The 22,027-nt window shown below is 51.3% G+C and overlaps 1 protein-coding gene across 1 annotated transcript in view; it reads left to right on the top strand.

Annotated features, from left to right (window-relative positions):
• The window catches only part of LOC133360376 (sodium-coupled monocarboxylate transporter 2-like), a 30,135-nt gene continuing 8,108 nt past the window's right edge, over positions 1–22,027 (top strand). The window contains exons 1-10 of the mRNA XM_061579075.1: positions 1–1,110; positions 4,856–4,921; positions 8,107–8,158; positions 8,777–8,844; positions 11,555–11,709; positions 12,938–13,078; positions 14,320–14,449; positions 16,063–16,151; positions 16,677–16,789; positions 20,521–20,588. Of these exons, the coding sequence (XP_061435059.1) occupies positions 760–1,110; positions 4,856–4,921; positions 8,107–8,158; positions 8,777–8,844; positions 11,555–11,709; positions 12,938–13,078; positions 14,320–14,449; positions 16,063–16,151; positions 16,677–16,789; positions 20,521–20,588 (1,233 nt within the window). The 5' untranslated portion in view covers positions 1–759. The remainder of the gene's footprint in view (positions 1,111–4,855; positions 4,922–8,106; positions 8,159–8,776; positions 8,845–11,554; positions 11,710–12,937; positions 13,079–14,319; positions 14,450–16,062; positions 16,152–16,676; positions 16,790–20,520; positions 20,589–22,027) is intronic.

Below are 22,027 nucleotides of genomic sequence, written 5' to 3'. Positions count from 1 at the left end.
GAACAGCGGGTCCCCGATTACGAGCCGAGTCAAATGATGGGCAGACGAGCTGAGAAGGCGCCACGATTGGACCTTCTGAACTGCACTCTCTACAGAGTCTGAGCACAATTTCTCTCGGGGGACTCTCTTGATAGGACTCCATGTCACTGCTAGAACTGTCTCTCTCTCTCTCTCTGTCTTGACTGGATTCTGAGCGCAGACTCCAGCCACTCTCTGGACTTTATCTATTCCGATTGAACCTCTTTGATAGGTGTCGGACTGAACTCTCCAACAGATCTGCTCTCTCTCTAACTGAACTCTTGCAACCACGCGATTTCAATCACCAAAAAACCTTTGCACCAGATTCTCCAGCCGGACTCTCTAACCAGCCTCTCCAGTGGAACTCTTCACTCTTTCTCTAACTGGACTCTTGCGACCACGCGATTTCAATCACCGAAAATCCCTTGCACCAGATTCTCTAACCGGACTCTCTAACCAGCCTCTCCAGTGGAACTCTTCACTCTTTCTCTAACTGGACTCTTGCAAACCACTCGATTTAATTCACCAAAAATCCCTTGCACCAGATTCTCCAGCCGGACTCTCTAACCAGCTTCTCGAACCAACACCGCCGAACCAGCCTCTGCAAGCCGGACTCTCTAACCAGGCAGCTGCAGCATCATCACCAGCATCACCAGCAGCAGCAGCAATCGATTCCTTCCTCGCGAAACTCTCTCGACCCACCACCACCACCCATAACCAAACCCCCCTGCCGCGCCAGCGATGGGCGACTTCCAGACGGAGGTGCGTGGCTTCACCACGTGGGACTACGTGGTGTTCTCCAGCCTCTTCGTGGTCTCGTCGCTCATCGGCGTGTACCACGCCTTCGCCGGCCGCGGAGGCTCCTCGCAAGAGTTCCTGACGGGCGGGCGGCAGATGACCGCCGTGCCGGTGGCGCTGTCGCTCACCGCGAGCTTCATGTCGGCCGTGACGGTGATCGGCGCCCCCGCCGAGGTCTACCGCTACGGGGCGATGTTCACGCTCTTCTGCATCTCCTACACGCTGGTCATCGTCGCCTGCTCCGAGATCTACATCCCCGTCTTCTACCGCTCGGGCATCACCAGCACGTACGAGGTGACGTGTGGGAGGAGGGCGGAGAGGGGGGGGGGGTGCTGTAGTGGCGGGGGGGGGGGTGCTGTAGTGGCGGGGGGGGTGGGGTGGAAGCATGGTAGGAGGAGGTGGAGATGGTGGAGTAGAAGCAGCAGGAGGTGGAGATGGTGGAGTAGCAGCAGGAGGTGGTGGAGATGGTGGAGTAGTAGCAGGAGGTGGAGATGGTGGAGTAGAAGCAGCAGGAGGTAGAGATGGTGGAGTAGCAGTAGGAGGTGGAGATGGTGGAGCAGCAGGAATTAGAGATGGTGGAGTAGCAGCAGCAGGAGGTAGAGATGGTGGAGTAGCAGCAGCAGGAGGTAGAGATGGTGGAGTGGCAGCAGGAGGTGGAGATGGTGGAGTGGCAGCAGCAGGAGGTAGAGATGGTGGAGTAGCAGCAGCAGGAGGTAGAGATGGTGGAGTGGCAGCAGAAGGAGGTGGAGATGGTGGAGTAGAAGCAGCAGGAGGTGGAGATGGTGGAGTAGCAGCAGCAGGAGGTAGAGATGGTGGAGTAGCAGTAGCAGGAGGTAGAGATGGTGGAGTAGTAGCAGCAGGAGGGGGAGATGGTGGAGTAGCAGCAGGAGGAGGTAGAGATGGTGGAGTAGCAGCAGGAGGTGGAGATGGTGGAGTAGCAGCAGGAGGTGGAGATGGTGGAGTAGCAGCAGGAGGTAGAGATGGTGGAGTAGCAGCAGGAGGAGGTGGAGATGGTGGAGTAGCAGCAGCAGGAGGTGGAGATGGTGGAGTGGCAGCAGCAGGAGGTGGAGATGGTGGAGTAGTAGCAGCAGGAGGTGGAGATGGTGGAGTAGCAGCAGGAGGAGGTGGAGATGGTGGAGTGGCAGCAGCAGGAGGTGGAAATGGTGGAATAGCAGCAGCAGGAGGTAGAGATGGTGGAGTAGCAGCAGGAGGTAGAGATGGTGGAGTAGCAGCAGGAGGTGGAGATGGTGGAGTAGCAGCAGCAGGAGGTGGAGATGGTGGAATAGCAGCAGCAGGAGGTGGAGATGGTGGAGTAGCAGTAAGGGAGTCGAACGTGACTCGACAGCTCCCGATGTTGTAGCTGGTCATGGGACGAATTCATTTTTGTTTTTTAAACTGAGGTCTTTATAAAAAGAGAACGTTTTAACAATATATATAATTCTCATACTCTTTGGTTCTTTCAGTAAAGTCGTAAAATGTTGAAAGTTGAGTTTTTTAATATTTGTATTATTTTATTATTTCACTTCTACGTGACTTTACCGAAAGAACCAAAGAGTATTGATTCCTGCAGTCACGAAAGCTTCAAATCGAGAAAAAAAATTCCCGTCAGGCACCCGGACGGTGTTAAACAAAAAGGGCATCTCCGACTCTCACCATCCAATTTCGATGTAAAGCTTCTTTCGTGACTGCAGGGATTCATCTTCTTGGTTCTTTCGGTAAAGTCACGTAGAAGGGAAATAATAAAATAATAAAACATGATAAAATAATTCTCACGACGTTTCGGCCACAACGCAAGCAGCCGTCCTCAGGTGAAGAACAGGTCTGTCGGAAAGACAGCGTCCGATTCGAACGCTATCTTTATTTTATTATGTTTAATTTTTATTATTTTATTACTTCCCTTCTACGTGACTTTACCGAAAGAACCAAGAAGATCTCGCCATCCACTCCGCCTCCCCCAGCGGCTTTCTCTACCCGTGTGCCCTGCAAGAGGGTCCATCGACCGAAGCGTCGTCTATTTACACAAACACAAAGATCCCCCATACAGCCTTAACAGACTGTAGGGGCAAGTGCTGTTAGCGAGCACCTATGAAGGCCGGAACGGCACACGAGGGGGTGGGTGGCCAACACCACGCCCGGCCGCCTTTGTCTCCCCAGTGGCGATGTTTACACACCGCACCAGGTGCTCATTTGAGGCTGAGTCGACCTAGGGGAGGCCCAGGACCGGTTTAGATAATCGTCACTGGTGTTGGCCGTGAGCGGGAATCGAACCCGTGTCGCCAGGTTCATAGCGCAGCGCGCTAACCGCTACACCACCGCTCCCCACAACACACACGCACACACACATAATCACACACAATCACACACATGCACAACCACACACACACACTCTCACATACACAATAACGCACACAATCACACACACAAATCACACACAATCACAAACACACACAATCACACACGTGCACAACCATACACACACAATCACACAAAAACAATAACTCGGACGCACAATCACACACACAACCACACAATCACACCACACACACACACCACACACACAACCACACATACAACTACACACACAACCACACACACACAATCACTTATACAGACAATCACACACACACCACACACACAAACACACACACAGACAACCACACACAATCACACACACAATCACTCACACACACAATCACACACACAATCACACACACAATCACACACACAATCACACACACACACAATCACACACACAACCACACACACAATCACACACACAATCACTCACACACACAATCACTCACACACACACACACACAATAACACACACACAGAATCACTCACACACACAATCACACACACAATCACACACACAACCACGCACACACACACAATCACACACACACAATCACTCACACACAATCACACACACAACCACGCACACACACACAATCACACACACGCAATCACTCACACACAATCACACACACAATCACTCACACAGACAATCACACACAATCACACAATCACACACACACAATCACACACACACAATCACACAGACAATAACACACACACGCACACACAATCACACACAACCACACACAATCACACGCACACACACGCACACACACACACACACAATCACACACACACACACAATCACACACACAACCACACACACAATCACACACACAATCACTCACACACACACAATCACTCACACACACAATCACACACACACAATCACACACACAATCACACACACAACCACACACAATCACACACACACACAATCACACACACAACCACACACACAATCACTCACACACACAATCACTCACACTCACACAATCACTCACACACACAATCACTCACACAGACAACCACACACAATCACACAATCACACACAATCACACACAACCACACACACAATCACACACACACACGCACAATCACACACACAATCACACACACACAATCACACACAATCACACACACAACCACACACACAATCACACACAACCACACACAATCACACACACACAATCACACACAATCACACACAACCACTCACACACACAACCACACACACAATCACACACAATCACACACACAACCACACACACAATCACACACAATCACACACAATCACACACACACACAATCACACACAATCACACACACACACAATCACACACACACACACAATCACACACACACACACAATCACACACACACACACAATCACACACACAATCACACACACACACACACGCACACACACAACCACTCACAAAACCACACACAATCACACACAACCACTCACACACACACAATCACACACACACACGCACACGCACACACACACGCACACACACACGCACACGCACACACACACGCACACACACACGCACACACACGCACACACGCACACACACCTTCCTAGCGAGACCACGTGCACTCGTTTTTCGACGCGCGAGTTCCTTTGTGACGTCACGGCGCGTCACCCTCGCTTCTCTCCTTCGTCTCCGGCAGTACCTGGAGCTTCGCTTCAACCGCGTGGTCCGGCTCATTGGCACGGGCGTCTACATCGTCCAGACGGTGAGACACGTGACCACACGAACCACGTGGGTCACGGCGAACCACGTGGGTCACGGTGAACCACGTGGGTCACCCACCATCTCATCCACCCACTCATTCACTCACCCACCATCTCACCCACTGATTAGTGAACTCACCCACTCATTCACTCACCCACCATCTCACCCACTAATTCGTGCACTCACTAACTCATTCACCCACCCACCATCTCACTCGCCCACACGTTCACTCACCCACTCATTCACTCACCCACCATCTCACCCACTGATTCGTGCACTCACTAACTCGTTAACTCACCCACCATCTCACTCGCCCACTCGTTCACTCACCCACTCCTTCACTCACCCACCATCTCACCCACTGATTAGTGAACTCACTAACTCATTCATTCACCCACTATCTCACTCGCCCACTCGTTCACTCACCCACTCATTCACTCACCCACCATCTCACCCACTGATTCGTGCACTCACTAACTCGTTAACTCACCTACCATCGCACCCACCTACCCACGCATGCGTCCACTCACAAACTGACTGATCCACTCATTCACTCACTCACCCACCACCTCAGCCACCCACTCATTCACTCACCCACTCATTCACTCACCTACCATCTCACCCACCTACCCACTCATGCGTCCACTCACAAACTGACTGATCCACTCATTCACTCACTCACCCACCACCTCAGCCACCCACTCATTCACTCACCCACTCATTCACTCACCCACCATCTCACCCATCCACCCACCCACTCATGCGTCCACTCACAAACTGACTGACCCACTCATTCACTCACCCACCATCTCACCCACTAATTTGTGAACTCACCCACTCATTCACTCACCCACCACCTCACTCACTCACTCGTTCACTCACCCACTCATTCACTCACCCACCGTCTCACTCACCCACTCATTCACTCACCCACCATCTCACCTACTGATTCGTGCACTCACCCACTCACTCATTAACTCACCCACCATCTGATCCACCCACTCATTCACTCACCCACTCATTCACTCACCTCACCATCTCACTCGCCCACTCGTTCACTCACCCACTCCTTCACTCACCCACCATCTCACCCACTGATTAGTGAACTCACTAACTCATTCATTCACCCACTATCTCACTCGCCCACTCGTTCACTCACCCACTCCTTCACTCACCCACCATCTCACCCACTGATTAGTGAACTCACTAACTCATTCATTCACCCACTATCTCACTCGCCCACTCGTTCACTCACCCACTCCTTCACTCACCCACCATCTTACCCACTGATTCGTGCACTCACTAACTCGTTAACTCACCTACCATCGCACCCACCTACCCACTCATGCGTCCACTCACAAACTGACTGATCCACTCATTCACTCACTCACCCACCACCTCAGCCACCCACTCATTCACTCACCCACTCATTCACTCACCCACCATCTCACCCATCCACCCACCCACTCATGCGTCCACTCACAAACTGACTGACCCACTCATTCACTCACCCACCATCTCATCCACCCACTCATTCACTCACCCACTCATTCACTCACCCACCATCTCACCCACTAATTTGTGAACTCACCCACTCATTCACTCACCCACCACCTCACTCACTCACTCGTTCACTCACCCACTCATTCACTCACCCACCGTCTCACTCACCCACTCATTCACTCACCCACCATCTCACCTACTGATTCGTGCACTCACCCACTCACTCATTAACTCACCCACCATCTGATCCACCCACTCATTCACTCACCCACTCATTCACTCACCTCACCATCTCACCCACTGATTCGTGCACTCACCCACTCATTCAATCACCCACCATCTCACTCGCCCACTCGTTCACTCACCCACTCATTCACTCACCCACTCATTCACTCACCTCACCATCTCACCCACTGATTCGTGCACTCACCCACTCATTCAATCACCCACCATCTCACTCGCCCACTCGTTCACTCACCCACTCATTTACTCACCCACTCATTCACTCACCCACGCATTCACTCACCCACTCATTCACTCACCCACTCATTTACTCACCCACTCATTCACTCACCCACTCATTCACTCACCCACCATTTCACCCACTAATTCGTGCACTCACTAACTCATTCACCCACCCACCATCTCACTCGCCCACTCGTTCACTCACCCACTCCTTCACTCACCCACCATCTCACCCACTGATTCGTGCACTCACCCACTCATTCACTCACCCACTCATTCACTCGCCCACACGTTCACTCCCCCACGCCATCAAAAGGAGTCTCATTCTGCGCTCTTGATTTCTCACCCCCGCCTAAACAAAGTGCACGTGAGAATCACTCTGCTTGGCAACCCCGGATTGATGGTGGGGTGGCTGAAACCCGGATTTGAATGTAACCTCACCAACATCTCGTTGATTCCAATCTGACACCAATGGCAGAGTTGCTCTTGATGATGATGATGCTGATACTGCTACTCACGATTATTCTGCTGATGATGGTGGCATTACCATTGGTGATGTTGCTGCTTAGCATGATTCAACTGGTGGTGGTGTTGCTGCTGCTGATGATGCTAATGATGATGGAACACCTGCTGGTGCTGCTGCTGGTGCTGCTGATGATGATGATTGATGATGATGATTGATGATCATTGATGATCATTGATGATGATGATGATCATTGATGATTGATGATGATTGATGATGATGGAACACTTGCTGGTACTGCTGATGATGCTGATGATCATGATTGATGATGATTAATGATGATTGATGATGATGGTGCTGATGATGATGATGGTGGAACACCTGCTGGTGCTACTGCTGATGATGCTGATGACGATGGAACACCTGCTGGTGCTGCTGCTGGTGCTGCTGATGATGATTGATGATGATTGATGATGATGGTGCTGATGATGATGATGGAACACCTGCTGGTGCTGCTGCTGGTGCTGCTGATGATGATGATGATTGATGATGATTGATGATGATGGAACACTTGCTGGTACTGCTGATGATCATGATTGATCATGATTGATCATTATTGATCATGATTGATGATGATTGATCATGATTGATGATTATTAATGATGATGATGGTGCTGATGATGATGATGGAACACCTGCTAGTGCTGCTGATGATGATGCTGATCACGACTAACGCTTCTCCCAAACCCTCACAGATCCTCTACACGGGAATTGTCATCTACGCTCCATCACTCGCCCTCAACCAAGGTGAGCATCTTCGTCACCCCCCACACCCCCCCACCCCCCCACGCCCCCCACACCCCCCACACCCTCCCGGTGGTGCCACGTTTGTAATCGTTCCGTCGGATGAGTTTCGCAAACTTAAGGGGGGGAGGGTAGCGTGCTGTAGAAACTGTAAATGCGAGTATTGAAGTAAGATATAAAAGCAATTAATATTTCACCTGGTTAATAACATCCTTCCAATGATTGATCAATTTGAATCATCCATCTTCTCGATTGAAGTTATGTCTATTTTTCGATTTAAAGCTTTCGTGACTGCAGGGATTCATCTTCTTGGTTCTTTCGGTAAAGTCACGTAGAAGGGAAGTAAAAAAAATAATAAACAAAACATAATATATTATTTTATTATGTTTTGTTTTTTATTAGTTTACTACTTCCCTTCTACGTGACTTTACCGAAAGAACCAAGAAGAAGTTATGTCTATGTTTAGATATCTGGATGGCTTCGTGGACAAATCTTTGGGTGGTATCCAGACGGCTTGCAGAGCACTTTGGTATCGGTGAAAACAATATCACGAAAGCCCGCCCGCGTTGTAGCAGTGGTCAAATCAAGAATGGTGGTGAACTTTGTTTTTGCCCTCTGCAGTGACGGGTTTCACATTGTGGGGGTCCGTGGCAGCCACGGGCGTTGTCTGCACCTTCTATTGCACCCTGGTGAGTCCTCGCACGCGTTGGTCTGCAATCTTCTGCTGCACAAAGATCTCGGTTTTTAAAAAGAAAATCAATTCCCTCTGGCACGTCAAAATGTGGAAAGCTGTCCCATCTCTCTCCTTGTCATCCATTCTCGACCCGAGTTCGATTCGCGCTCACGGCCGACACCAATGACGATTATCTGAACCGGTACCTTGGCCTCACACCTAGGTGGACTCGGCCTCAAATGAGTATCTGGTGCTGTTTGAAAAAACATCGCCCACTGGGAAGACAAAGGCGGTCGGGCGTGGTGCTGGTCACCCACCCCCCCCCCCCCACTTCCTCGTGTGCCGTTCTGCCATTCATAGGTGCGACTCGCTAACAGCACTTGCCCCAACAGTCTGTTCAAGGCTATACGGGGGATCTTTGTATTTAGTGTGCACGCGTGTGCGTCGCAGCGCGATGTACCGGACCCACTAATTGCCTCCGTAAAATAATGTAAATAACATTATCATTTTTTTTTATTGTTGTTGTTGTTGTAAAAATTACGCACCCAGTGAACGAGAAGCAATGTCCTTGAACGCGCGTGTGAGCAGCAAGTTGTTGTTGTTGTTGTTTACGCGTTGCCATACAGCACTTGCCCCCCAACAGTCTCTTGAGGCTACACGGGGACCCTTTGCCTTTTGTGTTCAAGTTCAAGGTACAGAGCCCTGTGAGCCATTCGGCTCTTGAATCGGGTGCAACCGCAACAAACAAAAAACAAAAACATGAACAAAAAACATCTTAAAGTGAATATGTGCAAACAGAAAATCCAAGAAAAGACAGCAAAATATTGCAGAAAAAACACCGTACACCAACGCTGTGTGCAAAAATCCCAGTGGGATGCAAGTCAAACAACAACAACAACCACAAGACAACTTAGATTAAAGCCATCATTCTAACTCCGTACTACAACAACACAAACATGGCCAAACCAATACACTTTTCGAAAATCACCAAAATAAAGCCATGAAAGCAATGACACAGTGATCATAGGAACTGTGACGGAATTTTCACAATAAATGGCATAAACAACATGTACTACCAAAACCCTGCAGCCATAGCTGGCTGCATGAGTCACTCCACAACAGCAGAAGCATCAATCGGAGTGTGCGTGCGTGCGTGCGTCTGGGGAGCGGTGGTGGAGCGGTTAGCGCTACGCCGCGCTACGAACCCGGCCGGGTCGACTTATGTGCAAATGAAGGTGCGGTGTGTAAAACAGAGGTCGCAACCGGGTACCCGATACCCGTACCCTACCCGATACCCGGTACCCGTTTGCGACCCTGGTGCGGCCGGGTACGGGTACGGGTAGGCCGTAGGTCACTGGTGAGTCACCATTTGTCACTCATTTCGGGTAGGGTACGGGTACGGGTAGGGAACGGGTAACCATTTGCGACCCTGGTGCAGCCGGGTACGGGTACGGGTAGGCCGTGAGTCACTGGTGAGTCACCGTTTGTCACTCATTTCGGGTAGGGTACGGGTACGGGTAGGGAACGGGTAACCATTTGCGACCCTGGTGCGGCCGGGTACGGGTACGGGTAGGCCGTGAGTCACTGGTGAGTCACCGTTTGTCACTCATTTCGGGTAGGGTACGGGTACGGGTAGGGAACGGGTGCCCATTTGCGACCCTGGCGCGGCCGGGTACGGGTAAGGAATCAAACCCCGTTTGCGACCTCTGGTGTAAAATCATCGCCGCCAGGGAGACAAAGGCGGCACCGGGGCGTGGGTGTTGACCTCCCAATCAACCTCGTGTACCTGATGGGCCGGCCTTCGTAGATGCAACTCGCCAAAACGTCACTTGCCATCCAAGGCTACACGGGAGATGTGTGTCTATGAATTTTTGGTTCTGTCGGTAAAGTCGCGTAGATAAGAAAAGAAAAATTTTATTAAATTAAAAATATATTAAAATTTAAAATGAAAGCTAAAAAGCCACCACGTTTCGATCGCAACACAAGAGGTCTTCATCAGGCGTAGAGAAAAAAAAAACAAGAATATTAATTCCTGCAGTCACGAAAGTTTACAATCAAGAATCTGTGACAGTGTAACACGCAGGCTTTCGCGACCAATATTATTCATAATCAACGTTTTTTTGGGTGTTAAATCGCGTTATTTATAAATTTGTCGTAACCCTCCACCACCCGACACGGCCAATCAGTAAAAAAGTGCCACGTTGACAAAAGACAAAATAGTTCACTGCTTTAGCCCACCGGTGTGTTGAAGCGTGAAACCACAACATTTACAATTTGAGTTGTACGACGTTTCGCTGGTAATTGCATCCAGCATCATCGGGAAATTCGCCAGAATGTTGTTGTAAAAATTCTGGCGAATTGCCCGATGATGCTGGATGCAATTACCAGCGAAACGTCGTACTACTCAAAAAATCGTAAATGTTGTGGTTTCACGTTTCAACACACCGGTGGGCTAAAGCAGTGAACTATTTGTCTTTTAGATTTAAAGCTTTCGTGACTGCAGGGATTCATCTTCTTTGTTCTTTCGGTAAAGTTTCTACGTGACTTTACCGAAAGAACCAATAAGATATTTGTCTTTTGTCAACGTGACACCTTTTTTACTGATTGGCCGTGTCGGGTGGTGGAGGGTTACGACACATTTATAAATAACGCGATCTAAATTCAAAAAAACGTTGATTATGAAGACTCTGTGTCTATGTCGTGTGCGTGTCCGTGCGATTCCCTAGGGTGGTCTCAAGGCCGTGGTGTGGTCAGACGTCTTCCAGATGGTCGTGATGGTGGGGGGGTTCCTGATGGTCATCATTCAGGGCTCCCTCGTGAGCGGTGGTCTCGACGGAGTGTGGCGGGTGGCGGAGGAAGGAGGTCGCATGCACATCTGGGAGTGAGTGGAATCCACTACCATCATCACCACCACCACCACTACCATCATCACCACCATCATGATCATCTCCATCATCATCTCCATCATCATCACCACCATCATGATCATCTCCATCATCACCACCACCACCACCATCTCCATCATCACCACCACCACCACCACCATCTCCATCATCACCACCACCATCATCACCACCATCATCATCATCACCACCACCACCATCTCCATCATCACCACCATCATGATCATCTCCATCATAACCACCACCATCTCCATCACCACCACCACCACCATCTCCATCATCACCACCACCACCACTACCATCATCACCACCACCACCATGATCATCTCCATCACCACCACCATCATCTCTATCATCACCACCACCATCATCATCTCCATCACCACCACCATCTCCATCATCACCACCACAGTTCTAGATTTGTGACGGTCCCACCTGAAGACGGAGACTTGTGTTGCCTCCGAAACGTCGTGATTTAATTGATTTATTTTCATTTTTTATTATTTTCTTCTATTATTTTTCACCCACGTGACTTTACCGAAAAACACCTAAGGGTATGCGCCTACAGTGTTTAAAGGCTATACGGGGGTCTTTATCTTTGTGTGTTTGTGTCTGTGTGTTTGTGTGTGTGTGTGTGTGTCTGTGTGTGTCTGTGTGTGTGTGTGTCTGTGTGTATGTGTGTGTGTGTCTGTGTGTGTGTGTCTGTGTGTGTGTGTGTCTCTGTGTGTATGTGTATGTGTGTGTCTGTGTGTGTGTCTGTGTGTGTGTGTGTCTGTGTGTGTGTCTATGTGTGTATGTGTATGTGTGTGTCTGTGTGTGTGTGTCTGTGTGTATGTGTGTGTTTGTCTGTGTGTGTGTCTATGTGTGTGTGTGTGTGTCTCTGTGTGTATGTGTGTGTGTCTGTGTGTGTGTGTCTGTGTGTGTGTCTCTGTGTGTATGTGTGTGTCTGTGTGTGTGTGTGTCTGTGTGTGTGTGTGTCTTTGTGTGTGTCTGTGTGTGTGTGTCTGTGTGTGTGTGTGTCTTTGTGTGTGTATGTGTGTGTTTGTCTGTGTGTGTGTCTATGTGTGTGTGTGTGTGTCTCTGTGTGTATGTGTGTGTGTCTGTGTGTGTGTGTCTGTGTGTGTGTCTCTGTGTGTATGTGTGTGTCTGTGTGTGTGTGTGTCTGTGTGTGTGTGTGTCTTTGTGTGTGTGTGTGTACATCTGCAGCTTCAGCCCGGACCCGCTGCGCCGCCACACGTTCTGGACGTTTCTGGTGGGTGGCACCTGCACGTGGCTCGGGATCTACGGAGTGAACCAGTCCACCGTGCAGCGCTGCATCTCCTGCCGCACCGAGAAGCACGCCAAGGGGTGACGCCCCCACCACCACCAACAACACCACCACCAACACCCCATCATCCCATCATCCCACACCACCACCACACCACCACCACCAACACCACCACACCACCACCACACCACCACCACCAACACCATCATCAATACCACCCCCACCACCAACACCACCACCAACAACACCAACATCATCCCATCATCTCACACCACCACCACACCACCACCAACACCATCATCACTACCACCCCCACCACCAACACCACCACCAACACCCCACAACCACCACCCACCCCCACCACCACTACCCCCACCACCACCACCCCCCCCACAATCACCACCGACCCCCCCAAAACCACCCCATCATCCCACACCGCCCCCCCCCCCCCACCACCGCCAACACCACCCCACGACCCCCACCACCACCACCACCCCACAACCACCACCCACCCCCCCAACACCACTCCACCATCCCCCACCGCCCCCCCCACCGCCCCCCCCCCTCCGCCCCCCCACCACCCCCCACCGCCCCCCCCACCGCCCCCCCCACCACCCCCCACCTCCCTCCTCGCGCGCCATGCCAGCCTCCATCGGGTGCCCGCTAACTGCACGTGGTGGTGGTGGTGTTGGTGGTGTTGGTGGCGGCGTGATGGTGGTGATGGTGGTGATGGTGGTGATGGTGATGGTGGTGATGGTGGTGATGGTGGTGGTGTTGGTGGTGGCGGTGGCGGCGTGATGGTGGTGGTGATGGTGGTGGTGTTGGTGGGGGTGGTGTTGGTGTTGGTGGTGGTGGTGATGGTGGTGGTGTTGGTGGGGGTGGTGTTGGTGTTGGTGGTGATGGTGATGGTGGTGGTGTTGGTGGGGGTGGTGTTGGTGATGGTGGTGGTGGTGTTGGTGGTGGTGTTGGTGGTGGTGGTGACGGTGATGGTGGTGGTGATGGTGGTGGTGTTGGTGATGGTGGTGGTGGTGATGGTGGGGGTGGTAGTGGAGGTGGTGGTGGTGGTGTTGGTGTTGGTGGTGACGGTGATGGTGGTGGTGATGGTGGTGGTGTTGGTGTTGGTGGTGGTGGTGATGGTGGGGGTGGTAGTGGAGGTGGTGGTGGTGGTGTTGGTGTTGGTGATGGTGGTGGTGGTGATGGTGTTGGTGGTGGTGGTGGTGGGGGTGGTGTTGGTGTTGGTGATGGTGGTGACGGTGGCGGTGATGGTGGTGGTGGCGGTGTTGGTGATGATGACGGTGGCGGTGGGTTTGTGCCCGTGCAGAGCGCTCTACCTGAACCTCATCGGCCTGTGGATCGTGGCTCTGTGCGCCGCGCTCTGCGGGCTGCTCATGTACTCGCGCTACGCCACCTGCGACCCCTGGAGCGCCGGGTTCGTCAACGCCCCGGACCAGGTGACAAGCGTCCAGACACCTTCCTTGTTGAACCCTGACCCCCAGTCGCTCCTTGTTGAACCCTGACCCCCAGTCCCTCCTTACTGAACCCTGACCCCCCAGTCCCTCCTTACTGAACCCTGACCCCCAGTTCCTCCTTGTTGAACTCTGACCCCCAGCCCTTCCTGACTGAACCCTGACCACCAGTCTCTCCCTAATGAACCCTGACCCCCAGTCCCTCCTTACTGAACCCTGACCCCCAGTCCCTCCCTAATGAACCCTGACCTCCAGTCCCTCCATACTGAACCCTGACCCCCAGCCTCTCCTTGTTGAACCCTGACCCCCAACCCCTCCTTGCTGAACCCTGACCCGCAGTCCCTCCTTGCTGAACCCTGACCCCCAGCCTCTCCTTACTGAACCCTGACCCCCAGCCACTCCTTGCTGAACCCTGACCCCCCCAGTCCCTGCTTGATGAACCCTGACCCCCAGTCCCTGCTTGATGAACCTTGACCCCCAGCCCCTCCTTACTGAACCCTGACCCCCAGTCCCACCCTAATGAACCCTGACCCCCAGTTCTTCCTTACTGAATCCTGATCCCCAGTCCCTCCTTGCTGAACCCTGACCCCCAGCCCCTCCTTGCTGAACCCTGACCCCCATCCCCTCCTTGCTGAACCCTGACCCCCAGCCCCTCCTTGCTGAATCTGACCCCCAGCCCCTCCTTGTTGAACCTTGACCCCCAAACTTGCGTGTTATAACAGTTTTCTTTGCACCGTTCTTAGAACGAGAATGTTTGGAGAAACGATGGCGCAGGTTCTGCCGCCGATAAAATGACTATGATGATGATGGCAATGTTGATGATGACGATGACGACGATGATGACGAGGATGATGACGACAAATACTATGATGATAACGACGGTGACGACGACGATGATGACGACGACGATGACGACGATGACGAGGACGACTACAATGATGACAACGACGATGGCGATCACGACAATGATGACGACGACGATGATGACGACGATGACGACGATGATGATGACGACGACGACGACGACGACGATGACTACAATGATGACAACGACGATTGCGATGACGACGATGACGACAACGACGATGACGATGACGATGACGACGACGATTGCGATGACTACAATGATGACAACGACGATTGCGATGACGACAATGATGAGGATGATGACGATGATGATGGTGATGATGACGACAATGATGACGACAATGACAATGATGACGATGATGGTGATGATGACGACAATGATGACGATGATGACGATGATGATGATGATGACGACAATGATGACGACGATGACAATGATGACGATGATGGTGATGATGACGACAATGATGACGATGATGACGATGATGATGATGATGACGACAATGATGACGACAATGACAATGATGACGATGATGGTGATGATGACGACAATGATGACGATGATGACGATGATGATGATGATGACGACAATGATGACGACAATGACAATGATGACGATGATGATGATGACGACGACAATGATGACGACAATGACAATGATGACGATGATGGTGATGATGACGACAATGATGACGACAATGCCAATGATGACGATGATGGTGCTCCCCTAGCTCATGCCCTACTACGTCCTGGACATCCTTGGGGACTACCCGGGTCTGCCCGGGGTCTTCGTGTCATGCGCCTTCAGCGGGACCCTGAGGTGCCAACCCTCCCACCCTCCCGCACAACGAGTTGCTTCTGGCTGCTGCAGCGCCTTACTATTAAAAATTCCTTCCCTTTATTGCTGCTACTTCCTCCCTTTGTTGCTGCTAATCCTACATAATGCACGGGCATAATATGACTTTGAGACCCCCCCCCCCCCCCCCCCACCACCTCCTATGCACTCCACAAGTAGTACTAATCGCATATCTGCATTTTCCATAAATATGCTAAATCCCTCTTGATATGCAAATGCCTTTGTCAAGGCGCCCTTCCCCCTCTAACCCAGCTTAAATATACGCTGCCAAGCATGGTGGTGCTCATTCAGACGCTGTCTTTCTGACAGACCTGTTCTTCACCTAAGGACGGCTGCTTGCGTTGTGGCCGAAAGGTCGTGAGAATTGTATTTTATCACGTTTATTTTTTACTATTTTACTATTTCCCTTCTACGTGACTTTACCGAAAGAACCAAGAAGATGAATCTTTGTCTTTGTCTCCCCCGGCCCCCCCTCCTTCTACCCCGCAGCACCGTGGCCTCGAGCATCAACGGGCTGGCGGCCGTGACCTACGAGGACATCGTCAACCCAACCTTCGGGCCCTTTCCCGGCAAGCGTGGAGCCCTCCTCACCAAGGGCCTCAGTGAGTGAGCGCGAGCCAGAGGTCGCAAATGGGTTTTGATTCCTTACCCGTACCCGGCCGCACCAGGGTCGCAAACGGGTAGAATCAACCCACCCGCGCCTGCAACATGGCTTCATCCCAGAGGTCGCAATCGGGTACCCGATACCCGGCTACCCGTACCCGGCCAGGTATCGGGTAGGGTACGGGTATCGGGTACCCGATTGCGACCTCTGGGATGAAGTCATGTTGCAGGCGCGGGTGGGTTGATTCTAGGAACTTGAATTGTGAGAAGAGACAAGACGTTGGGAAATGAGTGACAAACGGTGACTCACCAGTGACTCACGGCCTACCCATACCCGGCCGCACCAGGGTCGCAAACGGGTACCCGTACCCGGCAGGGTACGGGTAGCCGGGTAGCGGGTAGGGTACGGGTATCGGGTACCCGATTGCGACCTCTGGCACGAGCCCCAGCGTGGACCATGGGTGGAAAAAACCCGATTTGTCCAGCGGCAGGCATCGGGTTCTTTCTTTAATACAATTAAACCCGATTTCGGGGAATTAAAACCTGGTTTAATGAATAGGAAACTCTGATATGCTTAGGCTTCCTCGTCGGTGCTGCTATCGTACTCGGGGGGGCCGTCGTGCACGGGGTAGTCGTAGAATGCGGCGGGCAGGTTGGTCTTGATGAACACGAGTTTCTCCTCCACAATCGTGGGCGCCAGTGAGTTCCTTCGCTTGGAATGGATGAAGCCCATCATCGTTGAGAAGTTGGCGAAGTGCGGTTCTGCAATTAGAACCAATTAAACCGGATTTCTCCCAATCTCAGATGATCGGGTTTAATATAAAAAATTAACCCGTAAAAACAAAGTTTTTCACTTTAAATCCTTTATACGCGTGGCGGCTAGAGTCCTCTCGTCCTCTGGCTTGAGATGGCTGCCACCTATGGGTCAGATGATTGTCTGCCAGCATTAAGCAATTGGTAATAAAATATTTAATAGTTTTTTCCCTAAACAGTGTAAAATTTTGGAAACAAATTTTCACGAAAATGAATTGTCACGCACAACGAGTCTGTGTGGGAAATGTCAGCTCGATTGGATCACGGGAAGTGGGTTAAAAAACGACCGAAAGATTTGCACGGTCCTAAGCAAGCAAGCGAACTTAATATAAAGTATTTAAAAATACAATTAAACCCGATTGTAAAAAAAAAACGACTGTGCCAACCTTGGCGTGGACCCCCCCCTCCCTCCCGTGGCGTCGACGGCCGTGACCTCCTGCTGCGTGCCATTCGCCTTCAATGCCCCCCACGCCCTGCCCGCCCCCCTCTCTTCATATCGCAGTCGGCACCGGCACCGCCAAAGGACGCCGCCACCGGCAGCAACCGCGTGTCTTTGCCAGTTATGCCCAATACAACAACGACAACAACAACCGCCATTCGCCACTAGGCGGCGGTGACATCACCACGACGCTTGTGCCAGGCCATGTGCACCTTGAGGCTACCACGTGAAGTGTCGAACGCCCGCTGGCAGGAGGAGGTCACGGGGCAGACCCAGCAGGTGCCACGGGTCGACTGACCGAGATGACCGAGATGACTGGCTGATGCACCACCTGTGACCCCTACTGTGCCAACTTGCTGTGTTTTAGCCACCCGGCGCTCTGCTCGTTGTTGTGAGCGTCGCTCCTCCGCCCTCCGTTGTTGTTGGAGGGCGACTGCCTCCAACTGCCCAGTAGCGTCCTTCACGAGCCTCCTCCACTGAGGCCGATCTTAACACCGCTGGTACCAGTCATCGGCAAGTCCACTCAGCTCCACGTCCTCCTGTACCACATCACTCCATCTCTTCTCTACCATGTGCCGCGCCCGTTTAGCCCCCTCGATCCGGCCGAACAAAAGCTGTTTCGGCATGCGGTGGCTGGGCATGCGGGCTACATGACCCAGCCAACGCAGCCTTGCCTGCCGGAGGAGCTCACCGATGGGACTTTGCCCAAATCTTTCAAGGATTTGTGAGCTCCTCACACAATCCAGCCTGGTTAAACCCAGGATGGATCGTAGGCAGGCCAGCCTAAATGTTTCCAACCTGCGAAGATGCTCCATTAGGGGGGTCCACGTTTCGCAGTCACTCACACACACACTCACTCACACACACACTCACACACACACTCACTCACACACTCACTCACACACTCACTCACACACTCACTCACACACTCACTCACACACTCACTCACTCACTCACACACTCACTCACTCACACACTCACTCACTCACACACTCACTCTCACACTCACTCACTCACACACTCACTCACTCACACACTCACTCACTCACACACTCACTCACTCACTCACACACTCACTCACACACTCACTCACTCACACACTCACTCACACACACACACTCACACACTCACTCACTCACTCACACACTCATACACTCACTCACTCACTCACACACTCACTCATACTCACTCACTCACACGCACGCGCACGCTGGCCACGTATAAATGGTACCCGCCACCACGACTGACGATGTTTGTCGATGTTCGTGAGGATGACGGTCCATGGTGTTTATTCACCCGATGATGATGATGCCGATGATGATCATGGCAGTGATGACGTCAATGACGATTGCAGTCACAACAGTTGTGATGATGATGATGACGATGATGATCATGGCAGTGATGACGTCAATGACGATGGCAGTCACAACAGTTGTGATGATGATGATGACGATCATGGCAGTGATGACGTCAATGACGATGGCAGTCACAACAGTTGTGATGATGATGATGACGATGATGATCATGGCAGAGATGACGTCAATGACGATGGCAGTCACAACAGTTGTGATGATGATGACGATGATGATGATCATGGCAGTGATGACGTCAATGACGATGGCAGTCACAACAGTTGTGATGATGATGATGACGATGATGATCATGGCAGTGATGACGTCAATGACGATGGCAGTCACAACAGTTGTGATGATGATGATGACGATGATGATCATGGCAGTGATGACGTCAATGACGATGACAGTCACAACAGTTGTGATGATGATGACGATGATGATGATCATGGCAGTGATGACGTCAATGACGATGGCAGTCACAACAGTTGTGATGATGATGATGATGACGATGATGATCATGGCAGTGATGACGTCAATGACGATGGCAGTCACAACAGTTGTGATGATGATGACGATGATGATGATCATGGCAGTGATGACGTCAATGACGATGGCAGTCACAACAGTTGTGATGACGATGATGATGATGAAGATGGTGGCGTTGATATATATCGACAATGAGAATGAGCATGGCAGTGATGACGTCAATGACGATGGCAGTCACAACAGTTGTGATGATGATGATGAAGATGGTGGCGTTGATATATATCGACAATGAGAATGAGCATGGCAGTGATGACGTCAATGGCGATTGCAATCACAACAGTTGTGATGATTTCGATTTAAAGCTTTCGTGACTGCAGGGATTCATCTTCTTGGTTATTTCGGTAAAGTAACGTAGAAGGGAAATAATAAAATAATAAAAATAAAACACAATACATGCAATAAAATAAACATAATAAGATACAATTGTCACCGGTGAGAATTGTATTTTATGTTTAATTTCTATTCTTTTATTATTTCCCTTCTACGTGACTTTACCGAAAGAACCAAGAAGTTGTGATGATGCTGATGACGACGATGATGACGATGCTGACGACGATGATTCGTTGTGCCTGCCCAGGTGTGCTCTACGGAAGCGCTTGCACGGCTATGGCTGTGGCGGCGTCATACATGGGACAGGTGCTGCAGGTAAGAGCACGTGACAGGTGTACGACCTACACAGGTGGGGGGGGGTGGGGTGTTGGTTGGTTGCCACGTGTGGGTCTGGACTCTGGCTTCCTCGGAACTCGCCCTTACAAGGACGTAGAGCCGGGAGTCCCAGAGTCCCACCACTGGCCCTCACAGCGTCCCGGCCCTTACAAGGACAAGCGGGACGAGGGGGTCCAGGGTCCTAAGCTGGCTGGTCTTGGGTCTTGGGTCTTGAGCTGCGACTGGCCCCGATTGGCCAGGGAGCTGCCCTTTTATGCCTCGTCCCCAACGAGGGGTGGGGCTGTGTGCACCCCCAAATATCCCGCAGAGCACACACAGCCCCCCCTGTTGGTGGCGCCAAGGGGCTTAAGCGTCTGGGGTGCCTGGGATCCTGGTGCCAAGGGGCTTATCTGCCTAGGATCCCAGAGCCCCCAGCAACCCCTCCCCTCTTATGGCACTACACATGGGACAGGTGCTGCAGGTAAGAGCACGTGACAGGTGTACGACCTACACAGTTGGGGGGTGGGGGGGGTTGCCACGTGTTTGACCCGACCCCGGTCCGGTCACACTGGTTTACAGAACAAAATGCTGCCGAAATAAACGTAGACCAAACTTTGAGTTAAAGCTTTCGTGACCGCAGGGATTAATATTTTTGGTTCTTTCGGTAAAGTCACGTAGAAGGGAAATAATAAAATAATAAAAATATTAAACAATTAAATTCTCACGACGTTTCGACTGCAACACAAGCAATCATCATCAGGTGTGAAATCCGCAGCACTTTTCTAATTTTCTTGCTGTGGATTTCACACCTGATAATGATTGCTTGTGTTGCAGTCGAAAACGTCGTGAACATTTTATTGGCGGTGGTGATGATGATTATGACAAATGATGGCCTTGCTGATGATGACGATGGTGGCGGTGGTGATGATGATGATGACAAATGATGACCTTGCTGATGATGATGATGATGACAAATGATGGCCTTGCTGATGATGGTGGTGGTGATGATGATTATGACGATGGCCTTGCTGGTGATGATGATGATGGTGGTGGCGGTGCTGATGATGACGATGGTGGCAGTGCTGATGATGATGATGAAGACGATGGTGGCGGTGATGATGATGATGATGACGATGGTGGCGGCGGTACTGATGATGATGATGATGATGAAGACGATGGTGGCGGTGATGATGATGATGATGACGATGGTGGCAGTGCTGATGATGATGAAGACGATGGTGGCGGTGATGATGATGATGATGACGATGGTGGCGGCGGTACTGATGATGATGATGATGACGATGGTGGCGGTGATGATGATGATGATGACGATGGTGGTGGCGGTGATGATGATGAAGACGATGGCGGCGGTGCTGATGATGATGATGACGATGGTGGCAGTGCTGATGATGATGATGAAGACGATGGTGGCGGTGATG

Source organism: Lethenteron reissneri, chromosome 68, assembly GCF_015708825.2.
Source record: "Lethenteron reissneri isolate LAM-NWPU_2019-01 chromosome 68, ASM1570882v1, whole genome shotgun sequence".
Taxonomy (NCBI): domain Eukaryota; kingdom Metazoa; phylum Chordata; class Hyperoartia; order Petromyzontiformes; family Petromyzontidae; genus Lethenteron; species Lethenteron reissneri.
The sequence above is the reverse complement of the archived record's forward strand: the minus strand, read 5'-3'. Positions and strand labels throughout refer to the sequence as shown.